This window comes from Maylandia zebra, linkage group LG10 (assembly GCF_041146795.1).
Source record: "Maylandia zebra isolate NMK-2024a linkage group LG10, Mzebra_GT3a, whole genome shotgun sequence".
Taxonomy (NCBI): Eukaryota; Metazoa; Chordata; class Actinopteri; order Cichliformes; family Cichlidae; genus Maylandia; species Maylandia zebra.
Genome location: NC_135176.1, coordinates 31944990 through 31969844, shown reverse-complemented (window position 1 = coordinate 31969844; position 24855 = coordinate 31944990). Strand labels below are relative to the sequence as shown.

At 42.8% G+C, this 24855-nt stretch overlaps 1 protein-coding gene and 1 long non-coding RNA gene across 9 annotated transcripts in view; both read left to right on the top strand.

The window, feature by feature from the left end:
- dbn1 (drebrin 1) overlaps window positions 1-16831 on the top strand; it is a 117877-nt gene extending 101046 nt beyond the window's left edge. The window contains exons 4-15 of one of the 7 annotated variants that reach the window (XM_076889437.1): window positions 999-1073; window positions 3132-3275; window positions 3371-3448; window positions 5456-5607; window positions 5748-5805; window positions 6302-6352; window positions 6458-6572; window positions 9714-9842; window positions 14390-14518; window positions 14916-15421; window positions 15517-15616; window positions 16042-16831. In XM_076889437.1, coding sequence (XP_076745552.1) covers window positions 999-1073; window positions 3132-3275; window positions 3371-3448; window positions 5456-5607; window positions 5748-5805; window positions 6302-6352; window positions 6458-6572; window positions 9714-9842; window positions 14390-14518; window positions 14916-15421; window positions 15517-15616; window positions 16042-16097 — 1593 coding nt within the window. In that variant the 3' untranslated portion in view covers window positions 16098-16831. Of the gene's footprint in view, window positions 1-998; window positions 1074-3131; window positions 3276-3370; window positions 3449-5455; window positions 5608-5747; window positions 5806-6301; window positions 6359-6457; window positions 6573-9713; window positions 9843-14389; window positions 14519-14915; window positions 15422-15516; window positions 15617-16041 lie in introns of all 7 variants that reach the window. The other 6 variants (XM_076889438.1, XM_004556840.6, XM_076889436.1 and 3 more) reach the window with 6 other exon arrangements.
- Window positions 16832-23666: 6835 nt separating this feature from the next.
- Window positions 23667-24742, top strand: LOC143420884 (uncharacterized). 2 transcript variants are annotated; one of them, XR_013100648.1, is made up of 3 exons: window positions 23667-24122; window positions 24242-24429; window positions 24522-24742. It is a non-coding gene; the product is annotated as an uncharacterized LOC143420884 (long non-coding RNA). The 2 variants fall into 2 exon arrangements; XR_013100647.1 differs by having other exon boundaries at window positions 23667-24151.
- The last annotated feature ends 113 nt before the right edge of the window (window positions 24743-24855 follow it).

Here is a 24855-nt window from a genome sequence, read left to right as displayed (position 1 = left end):
TGATGAAAAGGAAGTGTAGCAGGAAGGGATGAATAATTTGTGATGTTAAGGTTAGTTATACACACTGAGAGTCTCCAGCGACGTGCGCTGAAAGCATTTAAACAAAGTCTGAGAGCCTCATGATGGATGCTTTCTTTTCTGAACCTGACAACAGCAGGGGCGCCCTGAGCTGGAGCTTAATGACACAGTGCAGCGAGAGGCAGACTGAAACAATCCGTCCTCCAGAAATTAGCTATAATTGCTGCTTTTTCCCCCCATAACACAATTCCAGAGGTAAATGGAAGGAAAATAAGAGATATGGTCATTAATGCAGCAAACCGAGACTGAGAGAGAAACAAAAAGGTATTTAATGGTTAAATGAGACTGGGAGAGGAGCCACTGGAGTCCATCACAATATAACAGAGCAACATTAGCAGCCAAAAGAGCACCAGACTGTGGCTAACCGGGCCAAACCAGGCTCAACGGTGCCAAAAAACGTCCCAAAATGGGAATAAAAGGTCTTCGAAATGCTCCTCTTCAAAAATGCTGCGAAAGCATCCAAGCAGCGGCTCCTTCTCTCTTCCTTCATCCAACGCTCACTCACAGACAGATAAGAGATGAATGGCTGTGAATGCAGCTGAGACGGGGCTGTTTTCCTGTGTAATTGCTGTGCGCTGCGTTTGTATTGTGTGGGAATGAATTAGCTGTGATTACTGAATCACATCCTGTTATAATACAACTGCTGCAATAACCGAACATGACCACGGCTAAACAAAAGCCCTAATGAGACCAAAGGGAGGGAGAAACTGCCCTTCAGTTTGGTCACTTGGAAGACAAAATAATTAGTGGATATTTGACTAAATGTAACAAAAAGCACAAAAGAAATTAGCATGTGTATCCTGATTGGTTGATTTAGCATCCTTTTGCTTCTTTTTTACCAGTTTCTTCATCCAACTCTTCTTCACGCCGTCCTTTTTACTCTCGTTTTTGTTGTTACACCGTCTCTCGTTCTCTTTCAGGTTGGAGATGATGTGCCAGATGCCAGGAAGTGTGCCTGTGCCAGCCATGTCGCCACCATCGCAGACTTCTTCCAGGTCAGACCCAGCACCGCAGTCGTACATAGTCCCAGAAAGAAACCATAAACACGACAGTTCATATTCATCTTGTGTGTAAGACATGTATTTTATAAAAGTTGAACATCTGAAATAGGAAACCAGTGTAAAAGTGCCTTAAAGCTGCACTCTTTTCAACGTCCACCAGGGGGCGGCTCCTCTGCCGTTTTCATCATGGGCATGAATGTCGTAATAATTTTGAGCTTTTAATGATTTCTTTGAACTCTTCTTAAGAAACAAGAATTGGTGCAAATTTGAATTTATTCTAGATTTCCTATAATCCAAACAGGGTCAGAACTATGCATAGAGGATAGTGATCTTGATTGGCTACAGCTGCTAGTTTCTGTTGGCAGTATAAAAATGATTCATTGGCTTGACCAACACTTAGTGTAAACAATGGGAAAGTCCAAGGCACGAGTTGGGAGCGTTGCTGAGTGCGTTATCTACACAACTGTGAATATCAAGATAATTAAAAACTAATAACACTATACAATAGTACTGAGGTCTGGAAGAAGACCCCAACTATCACCCTCAGAATAGAGGGAAGGTGTTAGGATGTTCAGGAACAACCAGGAACCACCAAGGCGATGAACTGGAAACTGGTAGAACACCATCATCCACAGTGAAGTGGGTCTTACATCACCATGGACCGAGAGCTTGCTGACTGCTTCAGAATCGACACCTTCAGACTCGACTGAAATTTGCAGCTGCCCACATGGACGAGCCGAACACCTTCTAAAGAAAAGGTTTATGGTCCAATGAGACAAAGATCGAGCTGTTTGGCTGCAATGACAAAAACTAGTTTGGAAGAACAAGGGTGAGAATTTCAAACCTACCGAACTGTGAAGCATCATGATGTCGGGCTGTTTTGATGCCAGTAGTATTGGTACATCGCACCAAGTTCATCTTATACCAGCAGCTTGACGGTTTATACTTGGACCAAACATGTTCCAGCAGGACAATGATCCCATCGTGGCTGGTTCAGGAATGGAGAAAGCAGGACAACATTGAGCTTCTACAATGAACTTCACAAATCAACAGCTTCAACCCTGTTGGAACTTCGTAGGCTTTATTCAAAGCCAGGCCAATAACAGGAAACCAGCCAATTTAAATTAATCCTAAATAAACTCAATGTGAATGGAAACGTCTGGCCACATCTGTAGGTCCATCTTTTACTTTCAGTCTGTTAGATTTCTGCTCAGATGAGTTTATTAAAAGCTCAGTTATTTCACTGTGCGTGATTCTGTGGATGCAACAGCGTCAGAAGCACCAGAGCTGTTCAGTCTAAGAGGCCTGACATCCACTGAGAGGGAAATGATCTCAAACCCCGATCACGGCAATCGTGTGTGAAGTGATGTCATGTTCGTTTCGTAACCTGCTTCAGTGTTTTTGAGGTTTTGTTGTTTTTTTAAATTGTGTCACGTAAGGACCGTTTAAATGTTTTCCCAACGCTCGGTTGGAAAAGACGCTTAAAACCTGTAGGAGGATCACAGAGGAGGAACAGGTGTGTGTGACGAACACCAGCTCTGAGCCGAGGTGTGTGTGTGTGTCACACAGCAGTGTGTTCACAGCTGGCTCAGTGTGTATTTTTGGATTTATAGTGTAGATAAAAAGATTGAGATTAAAGCGGAGGTGATGTTTTATTTATATATTTCTTCGTGTGTGTGTGTGTGTGTGTGTGTGTGTGTGTGTGTGTGTGTGTGTGTGTGTGTGTGTGTGTGGAGTGTCATTATTCTAAGTGGCGGTTCTCTCTCCCACACAGCGTCGACTTCATCACACCGACGGGCTTTAAATGACCCTTTTAGACACACACACACACACACACACACACACACACACACACACACACACACACACACACACACACACACACACACACACACGGCTGTGTTTCCATCACTTCAGAGGACATTAAATTGATTTAGATTCATTTCCTCAGAACGTCCTCACTGCTATGAATGAATTGTAATGAATGTTTCCACAAACTCTCAGAGCTTTCATGAAGACTTGACTGATCATCGTGTTTCTGTCTCTCTGCAGGGGGTGGAGGTCATCATCAATGCCAGCAGTCTGGAGGACATCGACCCCATGGCCATCGGGCAGCGCCTGACCAATGGGACGGCAGCGGTGGCGAGCCCGGTCCTGAGCCGTCTGAAGACCCGAGATGAAGAGCACGCAGACGTGGTAGAAAGAGAGACTTGCACACTTTATCTCTTATAAAAACAGCGTTTCTCTCTTGACGAGAGCTTTGACCCGTTCCCCTGTCTGTCCTGGTGCAGGGCACGGTGTACGAGAAGACCAACGCAGAGGTGGAGATGAAGAAAATCAATAGACAGGAGTTTTGGGAGCAAGCCAAGGTAAAGAAGGCGAGGAGGGGGGAGTGAGTGGAAAAACAAAGACGGGAAGGGAAAAAAAAGGAGATATAATGCTCATTTATTACAACTCATAAGATGAGAGCTTCCAGCCCAGGGGGTCAGATGCTGTGTTTTCTTTTAGCTGATGACAGCTCATAGATGCCAAAAGGCGTCCTTTGAATTGGTGCTGAGATGCTACAGATTTATAGCAATGATGACGCTTGTAAAGAACCTTTTGGCATCCCATTTGAGGTCTTTGATGGCCTTAGACTAAGTTTTATTGACAGATTTCACAAACAGACTGTCCTCATTATTACAGGGCGCTGCCAAAGCTGGTGGCATTTCAGAGATCTGCACACGGCACTTTAGCACATTGCTCACAACAATCCCTCATTAGGTCGGATATCCTTAGCTATTTCCATGTACAAATGCTTCTTCAGTTCCCAAACCCAAACAGAAAGACTAAGACTTTAAAAAGTTTCACGTTCTTTCAACTCGAGTATATTGTTAGCTAGCAATTGAGCTGTTAGCTATGCTTTCAGCAAAATTCACAGCATTTCACTCATATATTAGCTAGCTACTGCATTTATAATATTTTGTCATTCTTTCTGGCTCACAGTATTTGTTTTTCCATATATCTAATTCATTGAGTTAGTGAATAATTCAAAATCAAGAAAACTAATTCACAGCTCTTTATGTGTGCTAACTAGCGACTGTATTTCAGCGGTTTGTTTTTGTTTTAGCTTGTTTCTTTAGTCAGGTTTTACCTTCATGTTCAGTTAATTGACTGTATTTTTTGTGCTAATCTTACTGTTGTGGCTCAAGAGTTGGGAGTTCGCCTTGTAATTGGAAGGTTGTCGGTTCGAGCCCCGGCTCCGACAGTCTCGGTCGTTGTGTCCTTGGGCAAGACACTTCACCCGTTGCCTACTGGTGGTGGTCAGAGGGCCCGGTGGCGCCAGTGTCCGGCAGCCTCGCCTCTGTCAATGCGCCCCAGGGTGGCTGTGGCTACAATGTAGCTGCCATCACCAGTGTGTGAATGTGTGTGTGAATGGGTGGATGACTGAACGTGTAAAGCGCTTTGGGGTCATAGGGACTAGTAAAGCGCTATATAAATACAGGCCATTTACCATTTACTTGTACCCCTGTGGGGAGTTAGCTAACCTGCTAGGCTAACCTTTATATTCATTATCCAGACATGGTATTTTATGTAGCATTTAACAACCATAATTTCAATATAATGCGAATCACATTTACATTTGGTGATTTTTTTTTTTAGCTAACAACTGTATTTGTTTAGTTATATATTTGTTTCAACCATTTTTTTTCTGTTGCTTGACAGTTATTTTACTTGCCAGCTGATTAAAGCTAAGCTAACCTGCTAAGCTAGCAGGTATATAAGCACTTATATTATATATAGTATATAGCGATTTCAATAGTTTTCTTACGTATTCATTACTTTTGCCAACTTTTCTGATCAAACATGTTTAGTTCTTTAATTAAATGTAATTGTTGTAGTTATTTTCCACATAGCTTCTGGGGTTTTTCTACCCCTGGTTGTGAATCAAGACCGAAGGTGTCAGTTTGCAAGCTGATTCAAGCTAAGCCAGGCTACTAAGCTAAAAGATAAGCGCATATATGTTTTGCTGAAATACTCTCAAAGGTGCTGAGAATACCTGTAAAACGAAACTTTATCTCACACTGTATTTAATAAACTGTGTCCTTATATGTGACAGTTATTTAGTATAATGTGAATCACAGATATATTTGGGTAGACGTGAGAAACGAAGTCAGATGTCGCTGCATCCTCCGGCTGTGTCGCTATTGTCTCATTCAAGTTAAACACGAAATGACAGCGAGCGTCACCGAGCCGCGGGATGTTTGCCAGATTTGCCCTTCACTGTTTCAGACACTCAGATAAACGCCCAGAACCAGATCTGGCTTCATTAATTAACTGATCGAGAGATTTATTACAACTCTGAAAGAGGTCATTTGTGTGTGTCCGGTCTCCAGCGTGAAGAGGAGATGAGGAAGGAGGAGGAGAAGAAGAAGTTGGCAGAGGAGCGGCAGCGCTTCGAGGAGGAGCGAATGGAGCTGGAGAGGAAAGAGCAGGAGAACCGAGAGAAGAGGTACCGCGAGAGGGAGCAGCAGATCGAGGAGCACAGGTGAGGAGCGACGGCACAGCAATCATCAAACAAACAATGAACACAATCATTTTTGGTCAAAAGGTTCACGTGTGCACGAATGACAGGATGACGCTACATCGTCTTTTCATGATCTATAATCTGTGTTTGTGTGTGAACAGAAAGAAGATGCAGGAGGAGGAAGAGGCCAAAGAGAGGTTGCGGAATCAGACCCCCGTAGTAAGTATTTGCTAAGTGAAACCAGTAATTACCAGCCAGCTTCTGCTTCTTGGTGGACTTTCTGATTAAAAACACATCTCCAGTTGGTTTCTGTTATTATTTCTGCCTCCAAACAGAGCCTCGCACTGCCCGAGTCCACAGCCACACAGATATGAGGCTAATTTGTGTGACAGCGTGTTCAGTTTTTGAAGCGAGTGATTAGACGTGTGTTACTTTTCAGAATATCTCCCAATCAGCTGCCTGATGGCTCCTGGCCTCCGAACATCTTAATCCGAGTCTGTGTGGCACAGTAAAATCTAAACACCTTTCTTTGAGTGCAAGATTGCAAATAGTAGAAAGTATCAGTGGATACAAACACAGTCTGTGTCGCCCCCTGCTGGTGGGAGCGTGCAGCTCATTTGTCTGCTGTTTCAGGACGTCTGACTGATTTATTCACAGGTGAACGAGTTTCTCTCTGCTTTGTGTTACATATGAATCACTGGATTCTTCTCCTCAGGTAGCAGAGCCGAGCATCGAGGACCTCAATCTGGACAAGAAGGAATCTGAGGTAGAGGTCAGTTTGGAGAATGATGAAAGAGAGCGTCTCCAGAAACGGCCGCAGAACATTTAAGAGGAAGAAAATCAGCACTCTGTATTTATTTTGTGTTTCCAGGAGGCGAAGGCCATCATCGCTCAGCGGTCAGGAAACCCTCGAGAGTTTTTCAAGCAGAAGGAGAGAGCCATGACCATCAGTGTGGACACCTCGCCCGTCTCCATCCACCGGAGCGGTAAACACTTCAAAACTTCACCTGACCTTTGTTCTCGTGCTGAGCTAGAGAAGCACTCGAGAGACTCGTGGAAAATATGATACAGTATCTTTGAAACGGCAAATGTTTTTTATTCTAAAAAATGATTTACTAATATTTGACTTTGAAACTGGTGAAGCAAACCGTCCTTGATGGGAAACAGCCTCAGATGTTTCAGTCTTTCAGAACATCGTCCTCGATCTGTGGACTCTGACAGTTAAGGAACTGTTGATTACATCACCCAGCAACTGCCTCCCACCACATGTTGTTACTGGATAATTACTCTTCCTTGTTTGGCCTGTAGCATCATTTGTCACAGATGCAGCCTGTTCAAATCGATCAGATGTTTGCAGAACTGACAGAGTGGGAGAAGCTAGACAGATGTTTCTCTTTAACCTGCTGGTGAACGCACATTTTTTACTTTATTAGTTTTCCCTGTCACAGTGTCACTTTTAGAAGCAAAAAAACAAAAACACACTCATATGTGGAGCACCTTGTTGGGACGCCCGCGGTCCATAAACTGTGTCGATAGCAGCTATGCTCTCGATTTTAGCAGAGCTGTTGAGTAAGTGAGAGTCCTGTCAGCAGGGGTTCAGAATTCGGGGTGGTTACGTGGGTCGTGCAGTCTTCAAATAGTTCCTGTGGACAGTTGGACTGCGTGCTGATAACATACAGACTGGTGTTTAACTTCTTACCTTTGAAAAATTCATCTCAAACTTCCGTGCTGCTATACCTCTATGCCACAGCTAGCCTATGTTGCTAACTTACAATATTACTGCTCCATGATCCACCATTGCTGTACAAAGATGGTCCATTACAGTGAATGGAGATGACGCAACTCTTCCATCCAACGGCTCTGGGTTTTAGAGCGGCCACAGTTACAGTTAGCTACAGAATTCCATCACCATGGCAACGTTAGGTGCTGCTTCACTGAAACAGGTGTGGGCTGTCGCTACCCGATCCGTACCCCGCATGCGCAAATCTTACGTCACTTCCTCTCTTTGCCAGCATTGCGACGTTCAATATATTTGAATGATAGGGTTAGCGCCCAGTTAGCTCCTAGCATTTCTCAACAGCTCTGCCTCCTTTTCAACCACCGGGACATTTAAACTATGGATAATCCGTATACAAACAAATTCATGCTTTACTCCTCAACACAGAGCGTTCCCCGATTGAACAACAGCGCCGTAAAATAAGAAGAATGGCGCCTAATTACAGAGTTAATAATACAGACTTTGTAATATGTCACGTGAAGATTCATCAGCCAGATGAAGTGTTTACTGACAATTGACAGTGATAGCGGACATCATCATCACTATTCCAATCAATCCTCTCCACACAGACAAGCATAAACACACTCGACTATCACTAAATAGTTGTACACTGGGGAGTAAACTGCCATTAAACGAACAGAAGAAGAAAACCCCTGCACATGCGCGGTACGGATCGGGGAGTCCTGATCCGTAACTCTCTTTTTTTTTTTTCGTTTTTGTCTACATTATATTAAAATGTTTCATTATTGGAAGTAGACACCTTTCGCGCATGCGGGGTACCGATGGCGTTCCGGTACGGATCAGGTAGTGACAGGGGCAGTTAATGTCAGTGAGATCAGCTCATAAGGTTTGGAGCATTCTTACTGGTGGATTTGATTCACCTCGCTCTCTGATTGGTGGATTACTTCTGTTAACCGGCTTGAGCCAGCTGTGGAGCCCCAGCATGTCTGATTGTATATGTTTCAGAGGTACGCCCCCCCACAGCCTCTACAGGACCAATCATTTGGTTTTGTTTATAATCTTTATTCATATTTAAAATGTTTTATAAAATGATGTTTTCTGCAGCACTGCTGCTTCTTCAACAGCGGTAGAGCGTGCAGAGGTGGATACATGAACAAAATATAAATTAACCACACAATCTTCAAAGTGATCCACAAAGTTCAAGCTGTAATAATATTGTAATATTTAACATTTGTTTATGTATGTAGTTGCAGATAAACATATTTTAATTACAGCAACAATAGTAGTAAGTTCATCTTTCCATCCCCAGATAATTACGTCAGCTCCTCAAATCAGCACAGCTTCTCCTGCCAAATATACAAATGTGCTTTCCAGCTTTCCCGTTTGTGCCGTTTTCTCAGAGTTTCCAAAGGTTTTCTTTTCATTCAGATAAATGATAGAAATGAACCTTTGAAAAAGAAGCTCAGTTTTCATGTAAGTGACGCTTCACTGTCAGTTTGCTGCTGTGCGTCGTCCATCCAGCTGTTAAACTGGACTGTTTTATTCTAGAAAGGTTTTAATCGGGTTTCTTTGCTGAAATCACAGCAAACCACAGCCCTTCTGCGTGACCTTTGACCCTTTGCGTGCTTGCATCATTTTATGTTGTTTGTCTGCAGGGTTTGGCGCGGCATTGGTTAGAACAAACACAGACAAACCTGAATAGCAAACGTTTAATTTGAGACCTTTTTTGTAAGTCTGTCTCATTTTCACAGTGACGTTAGCTCGTGTAGCCAGCTGGGAGTCTGCGGGTGCTCACTTATGGCATCTAGTGGCCACTAGAGGAGCTGCAGTTTGGGCTGGGACGATGATTGGTTACAACTTAAGACTGCCAACGCAGCCCCGCACCGAGGCCCCGACACATTAAAGTACAGGAGCGTGACTGAAGCGTGCACGGGCTGTAAACGACTGCAGGATTTCAACACGATGTGTTATTTATAACAATCAAAGACTCGTCCACAGATCCCAAAGACTGTTTTCTGGTTTGAATTATTCCGACACTTTCTGGTTCAGAGAAAGTCGCCATCAGCTTTTCCTTTCTGCCTAACAGCATGCTGTCTGCAGGCGGTGTGTTTAAACCACACTAACCTTTCTCTTCTTTCTCTCCATTTTCTGCCTCCTCCTCCTCCTCACCTCCTTACTTCATTCCTCCTCTCCTTTTTCTTTCATTTCTCCACTCTGTGAAATTTGGTGGATTTTTTTGACACCCGTCTCTTTCATCTTCTTCCCACAATCCTCTCCTCCCTCTGTTTTTCTGTCTTCCTCACGTCTCTGTTGTGGTGCGTCGCTGTTTTTTTTCTTTCTCGTTTGTTGTGTGTTCCCGTCTTCGCTTTTGTGTCGTCCCGACCGCCAGGCCGTTTGGACAGCCCGTTCTTGAGGCAGCAGCACAGTCCCAGCAGCCCCAGTCCGACTCCCCCGCACCGGGGCATGTCGCCCCTCCGCACCCCGCCACATGCACGGACGCAGCCCACCGCTGCAGCCGGTAGGTACAGCAGAAGACGAAGTTAAAGAGGAAACCAGCAGCCTGGTCGAGCATCTCTCCCGACACATGAGTCCCCTCCACAAACACAGAAACACTGCAGCAAAGCCAACATGAGAGGATGAAAGTGCGCGTGGTTACACCGGTACTCCAGCTTGACTGGTAAAACTCACAACCGCAAACAATCCACTTCCTGTCTGCAGGATTATATCGCTTTCAGGGTAAAGTGAAAATTAAACTCTTCAGGATCAGTTTTCCTGTCATTGTACAGGAACTGGAGCCTCATAGAGTAACATTTATAAGGACATTTAAAATGGATTCATTAATTTATAAAGCACATTTAAACAGAAGAAAGCTGTCAGAATGATGTACAAGATAACAAAGAGTTATTCAAATACTATAAAATTACAAATATAATATAAAATACATTAATATATAAATACAAAATAAAATAATAGCCCCCAGTCACAGATTATGAACCCAGGAATGCCGGAGAATAGAGCAACATTTCTAACCTGGATTAACTACAAACTTGAAAGTGGTTGCAAGTTTAAAAACAGATTAAAAACACTAAAAATTCATATCTCCAAAAGTTGAATCTGTTCATCTGGACGTAGCGTTTTGTGGGAGAACGCTACGTCCAGATGAACAGATTCAACTTTTGGAGATTTACTTTCCTGGATGATTGAGATGCATCAAGACACTAAAAATTCATAGTTATTTCAGCCAACATGCATTTTCATCCTCTCATCTTCAGCACTTAGTTTTAGCACATACTGTGACGCCCCACACATCTCAGCACCAACCCATTAAACTTCCCCATCACCTCCCACTTTAAACACCCCCCGAACTCTTTCCTCCTTCCACTTCCTGGTACTGAACGAGAGCGTCTAAAAATTCCCCAGTTCCTTCGTTTTTACCTTTTACTATCGGCTGATTAAGGCGATAACGGAGACAAGAGCATCCAAGCATCATGAAAAGCGACAGAAGCTGGAGTTTGGTTTGCGTTCACTGTATCGTGCATGCTGGCGGCGTTAGCTGTAGGATGACGAGGCCGCCCTCCCACCTTCCTCTTCGCCTCGTGCACTTTAACCCCCCCTGCAGGCTGACTCTCACACAGCAGGTTTGCACTAACTTGTGGAAACAGTGAAACCTGTTTCAAAGCAAAGCTGTTTGTTGCTTTGTGTGGTAGATGTCGAGTCTGTCGTCCCCTCCAGTCTTCATCCTTTAGATGTTGTCCAGTCGGCTGCTGATTTTTTTTTCTGTAAATGTTTCTGTATTTAATTTTTCTACTTCTGATGTTTTACGCTTGTAAAAGTGATTTCACTTCTCTCGAGAGCTGAATCTCAGGGATCTGACAGGTTCTCTCCTTCCACCTTCCTCCTCTGCCTCTGATCCTGGACTGCACACAAACACACTCATAAACACACTCCTGCTGCCATCTTTAATCCCGACTGACCGACTGTGAGTGTTTGAGTGCGTATGTGTGTGTGTAACACTGTCGAGCCGTCACTCGGTCGCCATTGCCATCAGTCGGCCTGTGAATGCTTGAATGTTGAACTTCGATGTCATTCAGGTTAAAGACCATAACGGTGGTTTTTATATGGCAGAGCCAGACTTCCAGAGAGCCTTTTAACATCTTAAGTTTAGTCCAGAAACCTTTGATTTTGCAGAGGGCGCGAGGCTATTTCAGCACAGCTTTGGAAACTCTAATATGAGCGTCCACCACAGGAACAGGAAATAAGGAAAATCATTGGAGGTCCTCCTTAAAAGCAGCAAATCCCTTCGCTGCTGGTTGGCTTTACCAGTGTCATCATCAGTACATCACAAATAAAACTCAGATATTTCAATAATGGACCCTCAGAGTACCAGGCCTACAAGAACACATGAAAGATAAAGTCGACTCACCTGTTTAGTTGATATTAGAAATAAAATCATGCAGACCACCTTCATGATCTTCACTGTGTGTGTGTAGTTGCATGTGTACGTTATTATGCTCAGTGAAAGTAAAACACTGTTTACCTCCCGCCTGTAAAGCGATGACACATCAAACCTCTGATGATGCAGTTTGCAGGTCTAAGCTGGAGTTCTCGTCTTTACGCTTGAATGCCGTTTTCGTTTTTTAACAGGCAGATTTTTTATTCGGTCGTCATTCTCTGCCTCTGAGAATTTTTATTAGCATCATGTGCAGCACGTCGTTCAGCTCAGTGTGGGCATTAACATCCCAATGAGTAATCCAAATCACGCAGCATTGTGTTAATGATCTTGTGGTGTTGACAGATCATCTCAGGCATTCTCTTGGCTGAAGTTTGTTCTGTTTTTGGCGTCTTCTTCCTGTCACAGGATGGCGCCCATCGGAGAGCCTCCACATGAACTTTTATTTTATTTAACCCTCATTCTCCATCCTAACTGTGCCAATGTATTTATATTAGCCTCGCCATAATCGTGTACGCTGTGCACACCACGGAGATGAGGTGAAATGTATATTACACAAATGTCAGCAGGATAGCCATGTTTTAGATGTATGAGTGGAAATTACATTTATAGTGTTTAGCAGTGACTGTAGAGCTAGCTACAGCATTTTGTCATTGGCTGTGACTTCAGGAAAATACTTAATTTTTCATACAAGATAAAAAATTAGGCAGCAATGTCTAAAAAAACAACCTAGCTAGCTGTTAGCTAGTTAGCGAGCGAACACTGGCTATTTGCTGAAGACACATCATCGGTCATTTACACACAGCATAATTGGTCATTTGGTTTAAAAACTGTGCAGCCTAACTTTGCTAACACTAACACAGTTTGTTGGTATTTAGGTTTTCATCTCCATGCTGTACCTATCATGTTTACATATCAGCTAGCCAGCTGACCTGCTAACTTTTGACTAAGATCTCAGTCACACAGGGCAAGAAACTGGTCAACAACCACTGGTTGCTATGGAAAAGTGTGTTTTACCTGACAGGTTAGCAAGTAGTTGCTGGCTGTTGCTAGATGAAAATCAAAAAGAAGGACAGGATTTTTAAATACAACACTGATGGCAGTTATTTGGTTTAATATTATACTGTAGGTACAGATTTATTTTTTCATTCAGACACAAAACATGAACAGATTTGTCTAACTTTTTGTTACGTGTAGTTTTTATATTCTGCCCGACTCTGATGGTTCTTGTTTGTGGCGTTTCAAAAGTGTTTTGCCAGCAGAGAATTTGCAGAGTGCCCTCTGGTGAATAAACTGTGCAGTATGGTTGAATTCTTTCCATGTGTCTTTTTGTTTATTGGTCGTTATAAATACCTGATACCAGTAAAACAGCAAATAGTTACTAGCCAAGGCAACTTTATTTATAAGAGCTTGGAAAAAAGGTAACCGCTGACCGAAGTGCTGAACATAGGAATAAAAATACAGCTGATAATATCGTCATCAGGGGTTGTTCATCAGGTTTTCTACCTCCAGGTGAATTGAGAACCAACCCATTTAGGACTCAGTCATTTATTACCTCTCTAATTCTCGTTCCTCGTTGTTGTGCTTGTGGGAAGTCTCGTTCTGGTATTTGAACACAACATGAAGCTCAACATCATCAAACATCTGGAGAAATGGCATTGTGGAAGTGATTCTCGTGATTCTAACTGACACTGTGATGGTGTTTGTTGTTGGATGTGTGTACCTGATGTAGCTGTGACTCACCCACAATGTGTTGGTATGTTGTAATGACATATCAGTGAGTTTTTGTTAGATACCCGCTTCTGTTTCATGACCCATTGGATCATTGTGACTGTGTCTTGGTTTCTGACAGAGGTCCTCACTCCTCATTTGCTTCAGCTGTCCAGAGAAGCAGCATTTGGTCACTTTGTTGCCTGAGTTTGTAAGTGCCTCATTGCTGCACCCCAACTGCTTCTGTCTCACGCTTCTGGCATTAAACAGCCGCATTATAAGATATTAAACACCGCAAAGAGGAAGCACTCGGCCTCAAGGAAAAAAGACCACTCCGTCAGTGTTTTCCACTCACTGTCTATTCACTTTTCGTTAAAACTTTCAGACACACTGAGCTATCTCTGTGGACGTCTCACTGAAATAATGGCATTCACAACTGAGTGCGTGATGCTGCCTGTACATTAAACATAACACAGTGAGGGAGCTGACTGAAAACAAAGTTTTGGAGAAGCTTACTGTTTACCCGACAACAGGTTCAAATCTGATTGGCTCAGCTGATGATGTCAGTTTGTTGACAGAACAGACGATGGGTCTGAAACCGGGCGCAGTGACTGAATCTGCCTGTCTGTTGGTCATGTGACAACAAAATTCATGTGGCTGCTGCGATCTTGTGCAATGTTTAACGTGTTGAAGTAACACAGGATGTGACTGTGGAGTTCACCTGGTCACAATCACCTGTTACCCTCATTTAGCTGAACTAAGCCTTATACAAAGTGTGAACTTCAGATAAAAGCATCAGATTCTGTGTTAGTTCGACACACCTGCTCGTGGGTAAAAGTCTTGGAGGATTTTTGGTGACGGCTGCCAAAGTTTTCCTTCAATAATCTTTCTTTTTGACCCTTCAGCGGACAATGACGATGAAGTGAGCACAGAGCGCAACATGGCCACCGTGTCACCCATTCCTAAAATAGTCACCACGCCCATCAAAGATGACTACAGCAGGGATGAGAAGGAAGACCACGCAGACGAGTGGGGTAAGACTTCTGTCGACCAATCAGACGACAGACCATGGCGTTGCCAGATTTCCACAAAATAACAAAATTTAAATTTCATCCCTCCAAACTCCAAATGTTGACATTTTCACCCTTTAAAAAAGGGAAATATATCCACGGATTAGAGGTCGGAAATATTTCGGGTTCAATATAAATAAATATAAATAACTATTCTGACCATTTATAAAATCTAAGAGTCCCCAGAACCTGACGAACACTGGTTTTAGTTTATTTTTGTTAGCCTCCTCCACGGTGCTCCATTGGGTCTTTTTCCAAAACAGAAATCCACTAAGAATCTGTTTTTTGGTAATTAGAAAGAAACTGATTATCATTAAAAGTGACTCAGTTTTTTAAATGAAATTGTTCTTGTTTCCTTCAGATTTGGTGCCAAAGCAGGAGCAGAAACCCCCGGTCCAGGAGTCGACGCCCACCAAGCCCGTGCAGAGCGTCGCCCCGCAGGCCCGCGACTCCTCCGCTGTCTCTGCGTGCGAGTCTGGCACAGACAGCCTGGTTGATCTGTGGGGCGGCAGCTCCGCCCCTCCAGCCAACGTCGCCCAGCCCGCCCAGTCCTCCCAGTCCTCCAATCTGGTGGACCTAATGGGAGATGTCCTCCATGACAACCTCCCGCCCAGCACCGCTGCCGCCAGCGGCCGGCCTCAGCCGCTCCTCAGCTTTGACGACATGATGGACGGGACTTTCTGCTCGGGTACTGGCGCCGAAGACGACCCGTCCAGTTTGGTGGACGTGACGGGCTCTGATCAGATGACCCTCAGCTACCAGCATGCACTGCAGCATGCATCTGGGGAGGGCCAGGAGCTGGATGACGGACAGCTGCTGATGACCAATGGGGAGGCTCTGCTGAAAGAAGGCACTCAGGTGAGCCAGGTGATGCTCCTGATGCTCTCCAGAAACAAAAGATCAGATTCTCGGTTGATTGGTCGTCGTTTCGCTCATCTTCTATCTCTCTGTTGGTGTTTCAGGCGAGCGAGGGCTACTTCAGCCAATCACAGGAGGAGGAATTCGGGACAACAGAGGAGTCCTCGGCTAAACCCGCACCGGTCTTTTATAACAAGCCACCAGGTGAGACGATCAGCTGAAATAAAGCTGCTTTTGGACACGTCCTTATTGCCTCAGCATGTTAGATTTGGTAGATTTTTAACACCCTTAGTGAAAACAACCATAAAGGGATTTGTTTTCTACTGAGACTCAGCTAGTTTGGAAAACACATTTTTCCCTCGAAACACGAGGTTGCCAACCAGTCTCAAAGTCTGAGTGACTCTTTGAGTCTTGACAGGATGGATATCCTGAGACTTCACAGCCTTTTTGGGCTCGATTGGTCAGTGAATTGAGCTCCTTTTCTAATTGGTCGGTTTGGCAGGAGAATCACTAACATTTGTTTTTGCTTAAAGCACCAAAAACTCATATCAGGCTAAAATAAGCCTCCTAGTTTTGCTAAACACAAGTTTGATGTGTGTGTAAACATCCGTGTGTGTGTGTTTATTCAGAGATTGACATCACGTGCTGGGACACGGACCCCGTGGTTGACGATGAAGATGACTAACCGGCCTATATGACACCCACACCACCGCCACCGGACCAAGAGGAAGTAGGAAGTGTGCTTCATGAAGAAACAGAATTTTTTTCTAAAAAATAAAAAGAAACAAACAAAAAAAGTAATAATAACAAGTCTTGCATCAAAACTACTTCTGTATTATCTTTTAGAATCAGTAGCCACAGAAAAAAGACAGGGTTGTTGACGGTTTGGAATGATTTTCTTTTCTGTGTTTATTTTATTTATTTGCTGTTTTCTTTCTTTCTTTTCTTTTTTTCTTTTTTTCTTTTTTTTTTTGCTATGCAGATGTATTAGCTGGGAGTGGGGGGATTTTTTTTTTGTTTGTGTACATGATAATTACACGTAGCGCACTGCTGCATTTTAGAGACAATGAAGCCTGGCGTGTGGCCGACACGCTTAGTCTGTAGTACTTCAATAACACCCTATAAAACTAATACAGCCAATCAATACAGTTGCCATGTATAGCTTCACTCTGTTCTCTTCTTACCTCGTTTTCACCACCCTCCTTCCCTTCCTTCCTGAAAATATTCACCTCTGCAAGTCAGTTAATCTTGTATTTAGAGCTCACTTTACAGAAACAAGGTGAAATATTTTATTTATTCTGGTGTTTCTCAGCTGCAATCTGTTCTCAAAGTCAAACTGTGGCTCCTTTTTGACCTTTTTCCACACCTTTTGTATGATTTTACTGAATGAATTCAAGATTAAATGGCTTGTGAATCTGATTGCTTTTTTCAGTGCACTTTTCTTCTTTCGTGACCTTGTTGAAGATCTACAGCTCGACTATCAGCCGTCCCCTCTGATTCTATAAAGCTTTGTATTTTTATCTCACTTATATATTTACACAGCAAAAAAAACGAGCAGTTTTTGCAGCTAATCTAGAGAAATTTACTGTTGCTATTTTTCCAGGTTTTTTAGGAGCGTTTGGCTTTAAGGTGTGAATTTGTATGATTTTCATTCTCTAGAATATTCTCCCAAAATCTTAAAAATGAGACGTTTTTAGGTGTAAGAGAAGTCGGGATGGATGCTTTAATTCATTTTTGTAAAAAAAACAGTATCAACAGTGAGCAGTGCTAGCTAACATTAGCTGAAGAGTCAAGGAGTTGTGTATTTTCAATCAATAATCAAATTGCACAACAAAGTTTCACTTGAGGATGGAAAAAATAAACACTGATGGTGACTTAAGATAGGATTTTAGTATAAAAAAGTTAGCAAGGAAGTAGCTAACTAACTGTTACTGCTACTTTAACAAAAAAAAATTCTAGCGAAACATTAATGAGACTGAAGTTGAGCCAAAACTAGAGATAACATAATGGTTTGGGGCTCTAGCTTGCCTGCTAATAATTCCCTGCTGCAGGCTAATGACGTTAGAAGAACACTATTTTCAGTTGATAGTTCAAATAAACATTGAGGACAGAGTAGCCTAAGAAATAAGAAATACCTGGCCTACCTTAAATTTTTATTTAGCTAACATTTCTATCTAACTGTGGTAATGGTTTGTGTAGCATATCTAAGTTATAGCTTGCTTGCTAATGCTACTATTAACTAAACGACATTTGAGTGCAAATGCTAGATAGCTTAGCATACATTATTTGATGGATTCCTTTTTTTTCAGCATCAACGATAGCAGTGCTTGCTAACCTTAGCCAAATAAGTAGACTTATTTAATATTGGTAATCGGTAATCAAATCATCGGCTCCCAGCGCAACTGTAATTTGAAATTAGAACAAAAAAGAAAGACAAAAAATACATACTGAATTTGACCATTTTAGTAGCAAAGTAAGAAAAGAAAAGGTTCTTCAGCTAACAGTTCGGTGGCCAGTAAGTTAGTAGGTAACTGACCACAGTCAGCCCAAAATCAGATATAAATGAGACTTTTTAGGGTTCAAAAATGACTCACAGCCAGCTCTTAATGACTAATGTTAGCTAAGGCTAGGTAAAAAGCACTAGATTGTAAATGCATTATTGGATTGATTCCTTACTTTTAATTAATTTTAACCGTAATATTAAAATTGATTTCAGGCAGTTAGGTGTTACAGGACCTCAAGGGCAATCACAGGAGGGCCAAATTAAACAGCTGATTAATTTGGCTCAACAAGCACAGATTATGTCACCTTCTTATTGAGAGTACAGATAATTATAATAATATAATAATTATACACACCCGACCTGACCTTGTTTGATTAGCGAATGAATGGAGCAAAGCCCGCAAGTCAGTCCAGACAGACTCAAACATAATATGACTTACGCTCCTCAGTCATAAACACTTCCTCCATGTGCTGAGCTAAAGCTCCAAAATTTTACATCACTGCCTGCTGCTCTAAATAAACAAATAAATAAAAGGTTACGCTAACTCACTGCACTCTCTTGTGGTACAAAGTGGTATTACACAAAAGTGCAGCGCAGTCCTGGTTCACCTTCAGTTGATATCTCTTGAACACAGTGCATAGATGTTTTGGAAATGAAGCCAGCGCAGTAGTTTATTCTCATTCTGAACAAGATTCAGGATTTGTGTGGAAACCTTCCTGATGTCTGAAGCAGCTTAAATCCCTGAAGATGACTTTGAGACGTTCTCTAACCCATGTCTACTGCCCTTCTGCTTTTCTTCTGTGCCATTTCATGCAGTATGGTAATGTCTTTGGTTGTTTTTTTTGTTTTTTTTATTGATGTGTTGTTTTGGAAGCTGTTTGGAGTCTGAGACGGGGCACGCTGAGACCGGAGGCGTGTGTGTTTTTAATACCTGTTAAAAAAGTGTGCTAGAGTTGATTTTCAGGACCTTTTTGGATATTAGCACTGACAGTGTTAGTCCTTTTGCTGTACATCCCTATAGGAAATAAAAACTCAGAGGCAATAAGAACAACTCTATGTGTGTGTATGTTGACCTGTCGTGAAGCAGCTGACTTCAGGAAGTCTTAATGTTCAGGTTAAAGTGGGCTGAAAGTTTTTGATATTCAACAAGGTGCTGAAACCATTCCTGAGACTTTGTCCATCACTCATCTGTTTCTGAATTACACAATTACCTTTTTTTCAAATTCAGGAGTTTGTCGTGTGTTTATGAATCCTTTCTGAAACTTTATGAAGATAGACGTGTACTTCACGCACTTCCTGCTCTTCCTGATGTAACCTGTGAAAGTCAGAGGGTCAATGTTCCAATAAGAGTTATAATACAACACAAATATTTGAGCTTATTTGTGAATCATTAATTGATACAGGATGTGTGGGAACTTCACTTTCTAATTTGAATCTAAATATTTTTAGTTTGGAATCATTAAAAGTGCAGCTTTAGATGTCAGAGTATGTCCTTCTGACCATATTTGGGTTAGGGTTAGCACTCATCTACACTCTGACTTGCAGGTCATATATCCATCACTAGATGGCAGTGCTGCACTTCTTTTACCCTGCTGGGCCTCCTCTGGGGCCCCTGAACTAAGAGGATGTTTGTCCTCCTCTTGTCTTCCTCGCTCTGTTTCATTCGGTTTGAGGTGAGATCCCATCACGTCTGCAGCTGCTCGCCTTCTGCTGATGTTTGCAACAGATGTTTTAAGTCCACCCGTCCCGAAACATGACGTCAGACTGTTCTTCTTGTCTCGAGAGTCTCACAGCAACAAGCTCGCTCTGTTTAATCTTATTGCTGATGTCCGGCAGACATTAAAACACTGAAATGTGAGCTCAATTATAACAGACTGTTTAATAAAATTCCAGGGAGAAGTAGAAATGGATGTTCTTTTTAAAAATATGATCAGTGTGAGGAAATATAAGACGAACTAAATGAGTGTTTTATTTTTCAGCAGAATAAGAGTCTCTAATGCCTCGACCTCGTCACTTCACTGCTGCAGAGTGAGGAAACGCTCAGCTGCACACAAACACTGAAGGGCGACGTTTGCAGGAGTCACAGGTCATCATTTCCTCAGTTTAAAACATTTCTGTTGTTCCTACAGAGGAAACCTGTCTGTCCAGCATTAGCAGTAGCAGTGCTTGCTAACATTAGCCAAAAGAGTGCAGTTATTACATATTGGTAATCAATAATCAAATCATCAGCCCAACTCAAATTTCTTATCAGGACAAAAAAGAAAGACATCAAATAGATACTGGTTTTGATCATTTTAGTAAAAACAAAGCAAAGTTATGGTTATTAAGCTAACTGTTATGTTTGCAGCTAGTAATTAGCAGGTATGCTAATACGAGGCCCTGGATGTGTCCTCCTTGTTCTGGGCTAACATCTGATGATTTTCACAAAAACAGTAAACCACATTTAAATTTGTGTGACGATGTTTGACAGGAAAAATCACGTTTTAGCTTTTTGGTTTGGATCTGGGGAGGAGGGTGGGTCACCATCAGCTGGTAAAGCCAGTTGGTGAACAACTTCCTCTAATCATGTATTAATCGATGGGAATGAGTTTTGATTACGCTCTGATGGCAACTCTTCGAGTGGCAACAAAACCTGTGAGGCTGCAGAAATAATTGATGTGGTTTCCAGGTTTCATTTAGGAGAGCAGCAGCTCCACTGTTCAAAAATGTGAAACTTTTATCTTTCAAAGACACAAAACAGCAGAGCGGCTACGTGGGACTGCTCCCCACTCTGTGGAGGTAAATCTCATCGTCCTCAGTCCAGCACACGATGTCCTCAGTCTCATCATCTCCTTTTGTCAGATGAAGCTTTTCTGTTTTTTGGAGTTTGCCTGTCTGCAGTTAATTGCTTTGTGTAGATAAATGCGACTGCCAATAATTTTTCACTACCAGTCTTTTTCTCCCACAGTGCTGTCTGTAAATAGCTCTTTTTGTACAACCCACAGACCAAAACGAAAGGAAATCGTTGGTTTGTTATCACAGCAGACAAAGACAAGCAGGCACAAACAGACATTTGGTGTGTTCAATGGAATAGTGACTATTGTCTAAGTAAAACAAGTAAATCTGTAATTGTAGCTGTTGCTCAGAAAGCTGGAAATTAAATTCAGAGCACAGAAAATGAGATCTTTATTAGCGAACAGGAAGGAAGCTCTTCGGAGTACAAAACAGTCGGAGAGATAAATGATAACATGGAAAAATGTCAGTAACAGGGTGTCTCTGACACCGAATAGATGGAAGGGAACGCTTCAACATGATGAAGTTAGGAGACACAAATCTTCACAGGTGTTTCTCTGCCTGCTCGTAATGAGATGAATTAAACCAGCAGTTTAGCTCTGCGTTTGCGTGGAGTCAAATATACCAAAGATATCTGCAGGATGAGCAACAAGAAGTGCGGGGAGGAAGTCATAGCATATCGTAAATATGATAAATCCAGAATTTTTAGCCTTTTATTTACATAAGATCAAATAAAGAAGAAGCAGCTGTCTCCATGCAGAGTCTCAGGCATCTATTACTCCCTTGATCTGTAGCCCCTCCTGATATTTGGCAGTATCGTCCATAATGAGGGTGATGATATTTCCCCCCTGCCCTGACATCCTCCCTCCCCCTTTGCCAGACCATGTGTGTTGCCTTCATATCTCTCTTGTTAGTGTCGGGATACAGACGCCTCACAGGCAGGAATCGAACGTGCAACTGCCAGTCCAAAGGCGTGTAGTGTTACCACTACGCTATCCAGCAGCTTACAGAGGACAAACATTCGACTTATTTTACCCACAGGTGGACCTAATATGGACCAGCAGTCAGGTTTGTTGAGACATTTGGGCCACAGTAACTACTGTACATGTGAAACAACATCTTCTGGGTTAAAACTCATCACGGTCAGCCATGTCTTCATGAAATCCCAGCGTCGGAGTGAAAACGCAGACATGTTCAACTGCAGAAAGTTCTCCAAGTGTACAACGTGAGGAAAAACCAAGACATGCAAACCAAAAAGGATCCCTTCACATAAAACACGAGAACTGAATACAGCTGAATAAAAGTAGTGAAACATAGAGCTGCTGAAGTGTTTCCACATCTCAGAGGTTCCAACAAACTTTCACATTTTTGCAATAGAGAATTTAAACACGTGTTTAGTTACAGTACTGCTCAAACATCTTGAGCCTCACTTCTTCAGCCTCCACATTGGCACCAGGTGTGGGAAGCTTTTAGATCTGACAGCTGCTTCCAGCTTTGAAGCTGCGATGTAACAGTGGGCGTGGCCAGCAAGACGACGCCGGCAGATGCTCCAATGAGAGGACAGCAATGTGGGACCGAAGCCAGCCCGTTCTCCATCGTTGCTGTGGCGATGTGATGGTGCGTTGGAGGGATGTGCCGATGTTCCCATTTTACTACATGTAAGCAAGCTCGAGCAGGTTTCCAGGCAACACTCAAACAGTCGACGGTGGAAGGCTGCGTCAGGCTCGACGGAGGAGAAAATGCTGCTTTTTTTCTGTAGCTGCTTTTGTGTTTGGCTGGAAAATTTCCAGCGAGTGCCAACAGAAGGAGTCACACCGGGGCGTCCGGCGCTTCTGCCAAGGAAACGTCATCGTTATGCCGTCACTGTCTTGACCTTGTCGGGTTAATAGATGGCTGCAGGCGCCAAGGCTTCACACCTCAGACTTTCTACTTTTATTTGCTTCTGCATGCATGAATTGAAATGTGTATGTCAGGCACACTCAGCAACACAAGTTCTACAGTAAACACTGTCACCCTTAAAGGAGTGTTGGTACACTTTGCTTGGGCAAAGAGATTATAAGAAAATACAGACGTAACACGGCAGCTTGAAAAATCCCATTTAGATGCCAGTCACTTTCAAGGATGTTTGATATTAGAGTTGAATGAAACCATTCAAGGAGGCTAATTCTATAATTTACACCTGACATCTGCACATAGATCAAGAGCTTCATTCAGCTTTATTGTGTAGATTTGAAATATTGCAGGTATGTAGAGTGCAGTGGGTATTTTTGCTGCATGCTTACACATACGCTGATGATGGTTAGAATAAGTCTCTGGGTCAGGAAGTCCAAGCAAGATGTCCTGAACTGGGCCTTAATAAGAAGAAGATAGCCAAGGCTATGGAGGGGTTGTTTTTCTTTTCTTTCTGATTCCAGGAGAAGCAGATACGAGGTGAGGTCGGACTGAGCGGGGAGGATTCGCTCTAAACTGCCACGTTCATGTTGGGAGAAGATAGCCATAATAATCTTTGTTATGGTCGAAGTATAAAACCTGTACAGCCTGATTCAGTCTCATCCTCTCTGTGAAGCAGCAAGTTCACACAAAGGTCCAGCTCTGTAAACTTGTCATTTTAACTGCCAAAGCAGTAATGTGCTCAAGCGAATCTTGAGCACATTACACTTAAAACATACAAAACACAGTGTCCCAGTTCCCAGGCTGCATCCTCTGAGGGACCCGGCTTCACGGTCTACGTGGGCCGGGTCCTTCGAAGACTGAGGACCGAATTGCGAGGCTGTGAAATGGGATGATCTAGCCTTCAGATTTGCTAGCTAATTAAAAGCTAATTAAATATATTTGCTATGATAGAAAATCGCAGTGTGATTTTCTATTGGACTATTCGCTCTTTTATCTTTTACAGTGAATCAGTACATTTTAATCAAAATGTTTTGACATGTGAAATCTTTTTTTAAAGAACAGCAACATTCATAATAGTGACAAGAATAAAACAATTTCTGATATTTTCCTTCACCAGAGCAGAGCCCTGTACTGCAGGATTAACCTGAGTGTCTCAGTCATGGACAGGTTATTTAATAATGAGGACACTAAACCTGATTCTCGCCTGAGCAGGGAGTCTCTGAAAGTGCTGCTGAATCTGATTAACCAGAATCAGAGACATGGTTGGGGTGCCACAACTGGGGTCCTTGTTTTTCTTTTCTGGCTGGCAAGTGGAGCGTCCTACAGAGGTGTTTCCAGAGTGTTTGCAACACCTCGTGCCACTGTTCACCGCATCTTCCACAGGGTCACAGAGGAGGTGGCTGTTCGCCATCAGGTCATCCACCTCCCTCAGACCCCAGAAGATCTTGGAGTCATGTCCCATTCCAAGGTGTGGGAGTCCAGCGGAGTGCTTTTAGAATGATGAAGACGAGGTTCTGGGCCATCTTCCCTCAAGCGCTGGAGGTGCACCACACCTTCTAAGTCATTAAAATGTAGTGCCATTGTTTTTTTGATTAATTAAAATGACATAATGGGAACTTTAGCGTACGTACATCTATAAACACCTTAAACATCTGTTTCAGGTCATAACAGCATGTGCTCTTTTGTATAACATCTCGGTGCTGGCGATGTCGTGGCCCCGGTGTACGAGCCCGAAGATGCTGTGCCAGATGAGGGGGAGAAAGGTTTGGAGGCAGTCAGTGGTGCTCTCTGGCAGGACCAGCGATCTGCCCTGAAGGTACCACCCCTGGACCACGATGATTGTGAACAGGTAAGTAATCTGCTTGTACAACACTACTTGTTACAGCTTTATTAACATGACTGTTCGCACCACTGTTTTGCATTTTTCTGAATAAATCTTAGAGACATGGCAGCCATCGATTACATCAGCCTGTAAACCCAGATGATGCGGTGGACAGTGGAAACAAGCATCCCTAAACACCTTCTGGACACCACCCTGTATGATGCTCCACTTACTGACTGGGTCTCACTTGTGGCACCTCCATCTCTCTGGTCCTGGTCCAGCACATTCAGCAGCACTGCCAGACTTCCTGCTCAGCCAAAGGTTAAAAGTACCTGTGCATATTGGGACACTCAGGTTAATCCTGGGCTTTAATAATAATTACAAAATGTGTTGAGTTTTTTCATGTTATTTACTCTGTTTATACATGTTAATAATCAAGTTAAAATGTTGTAC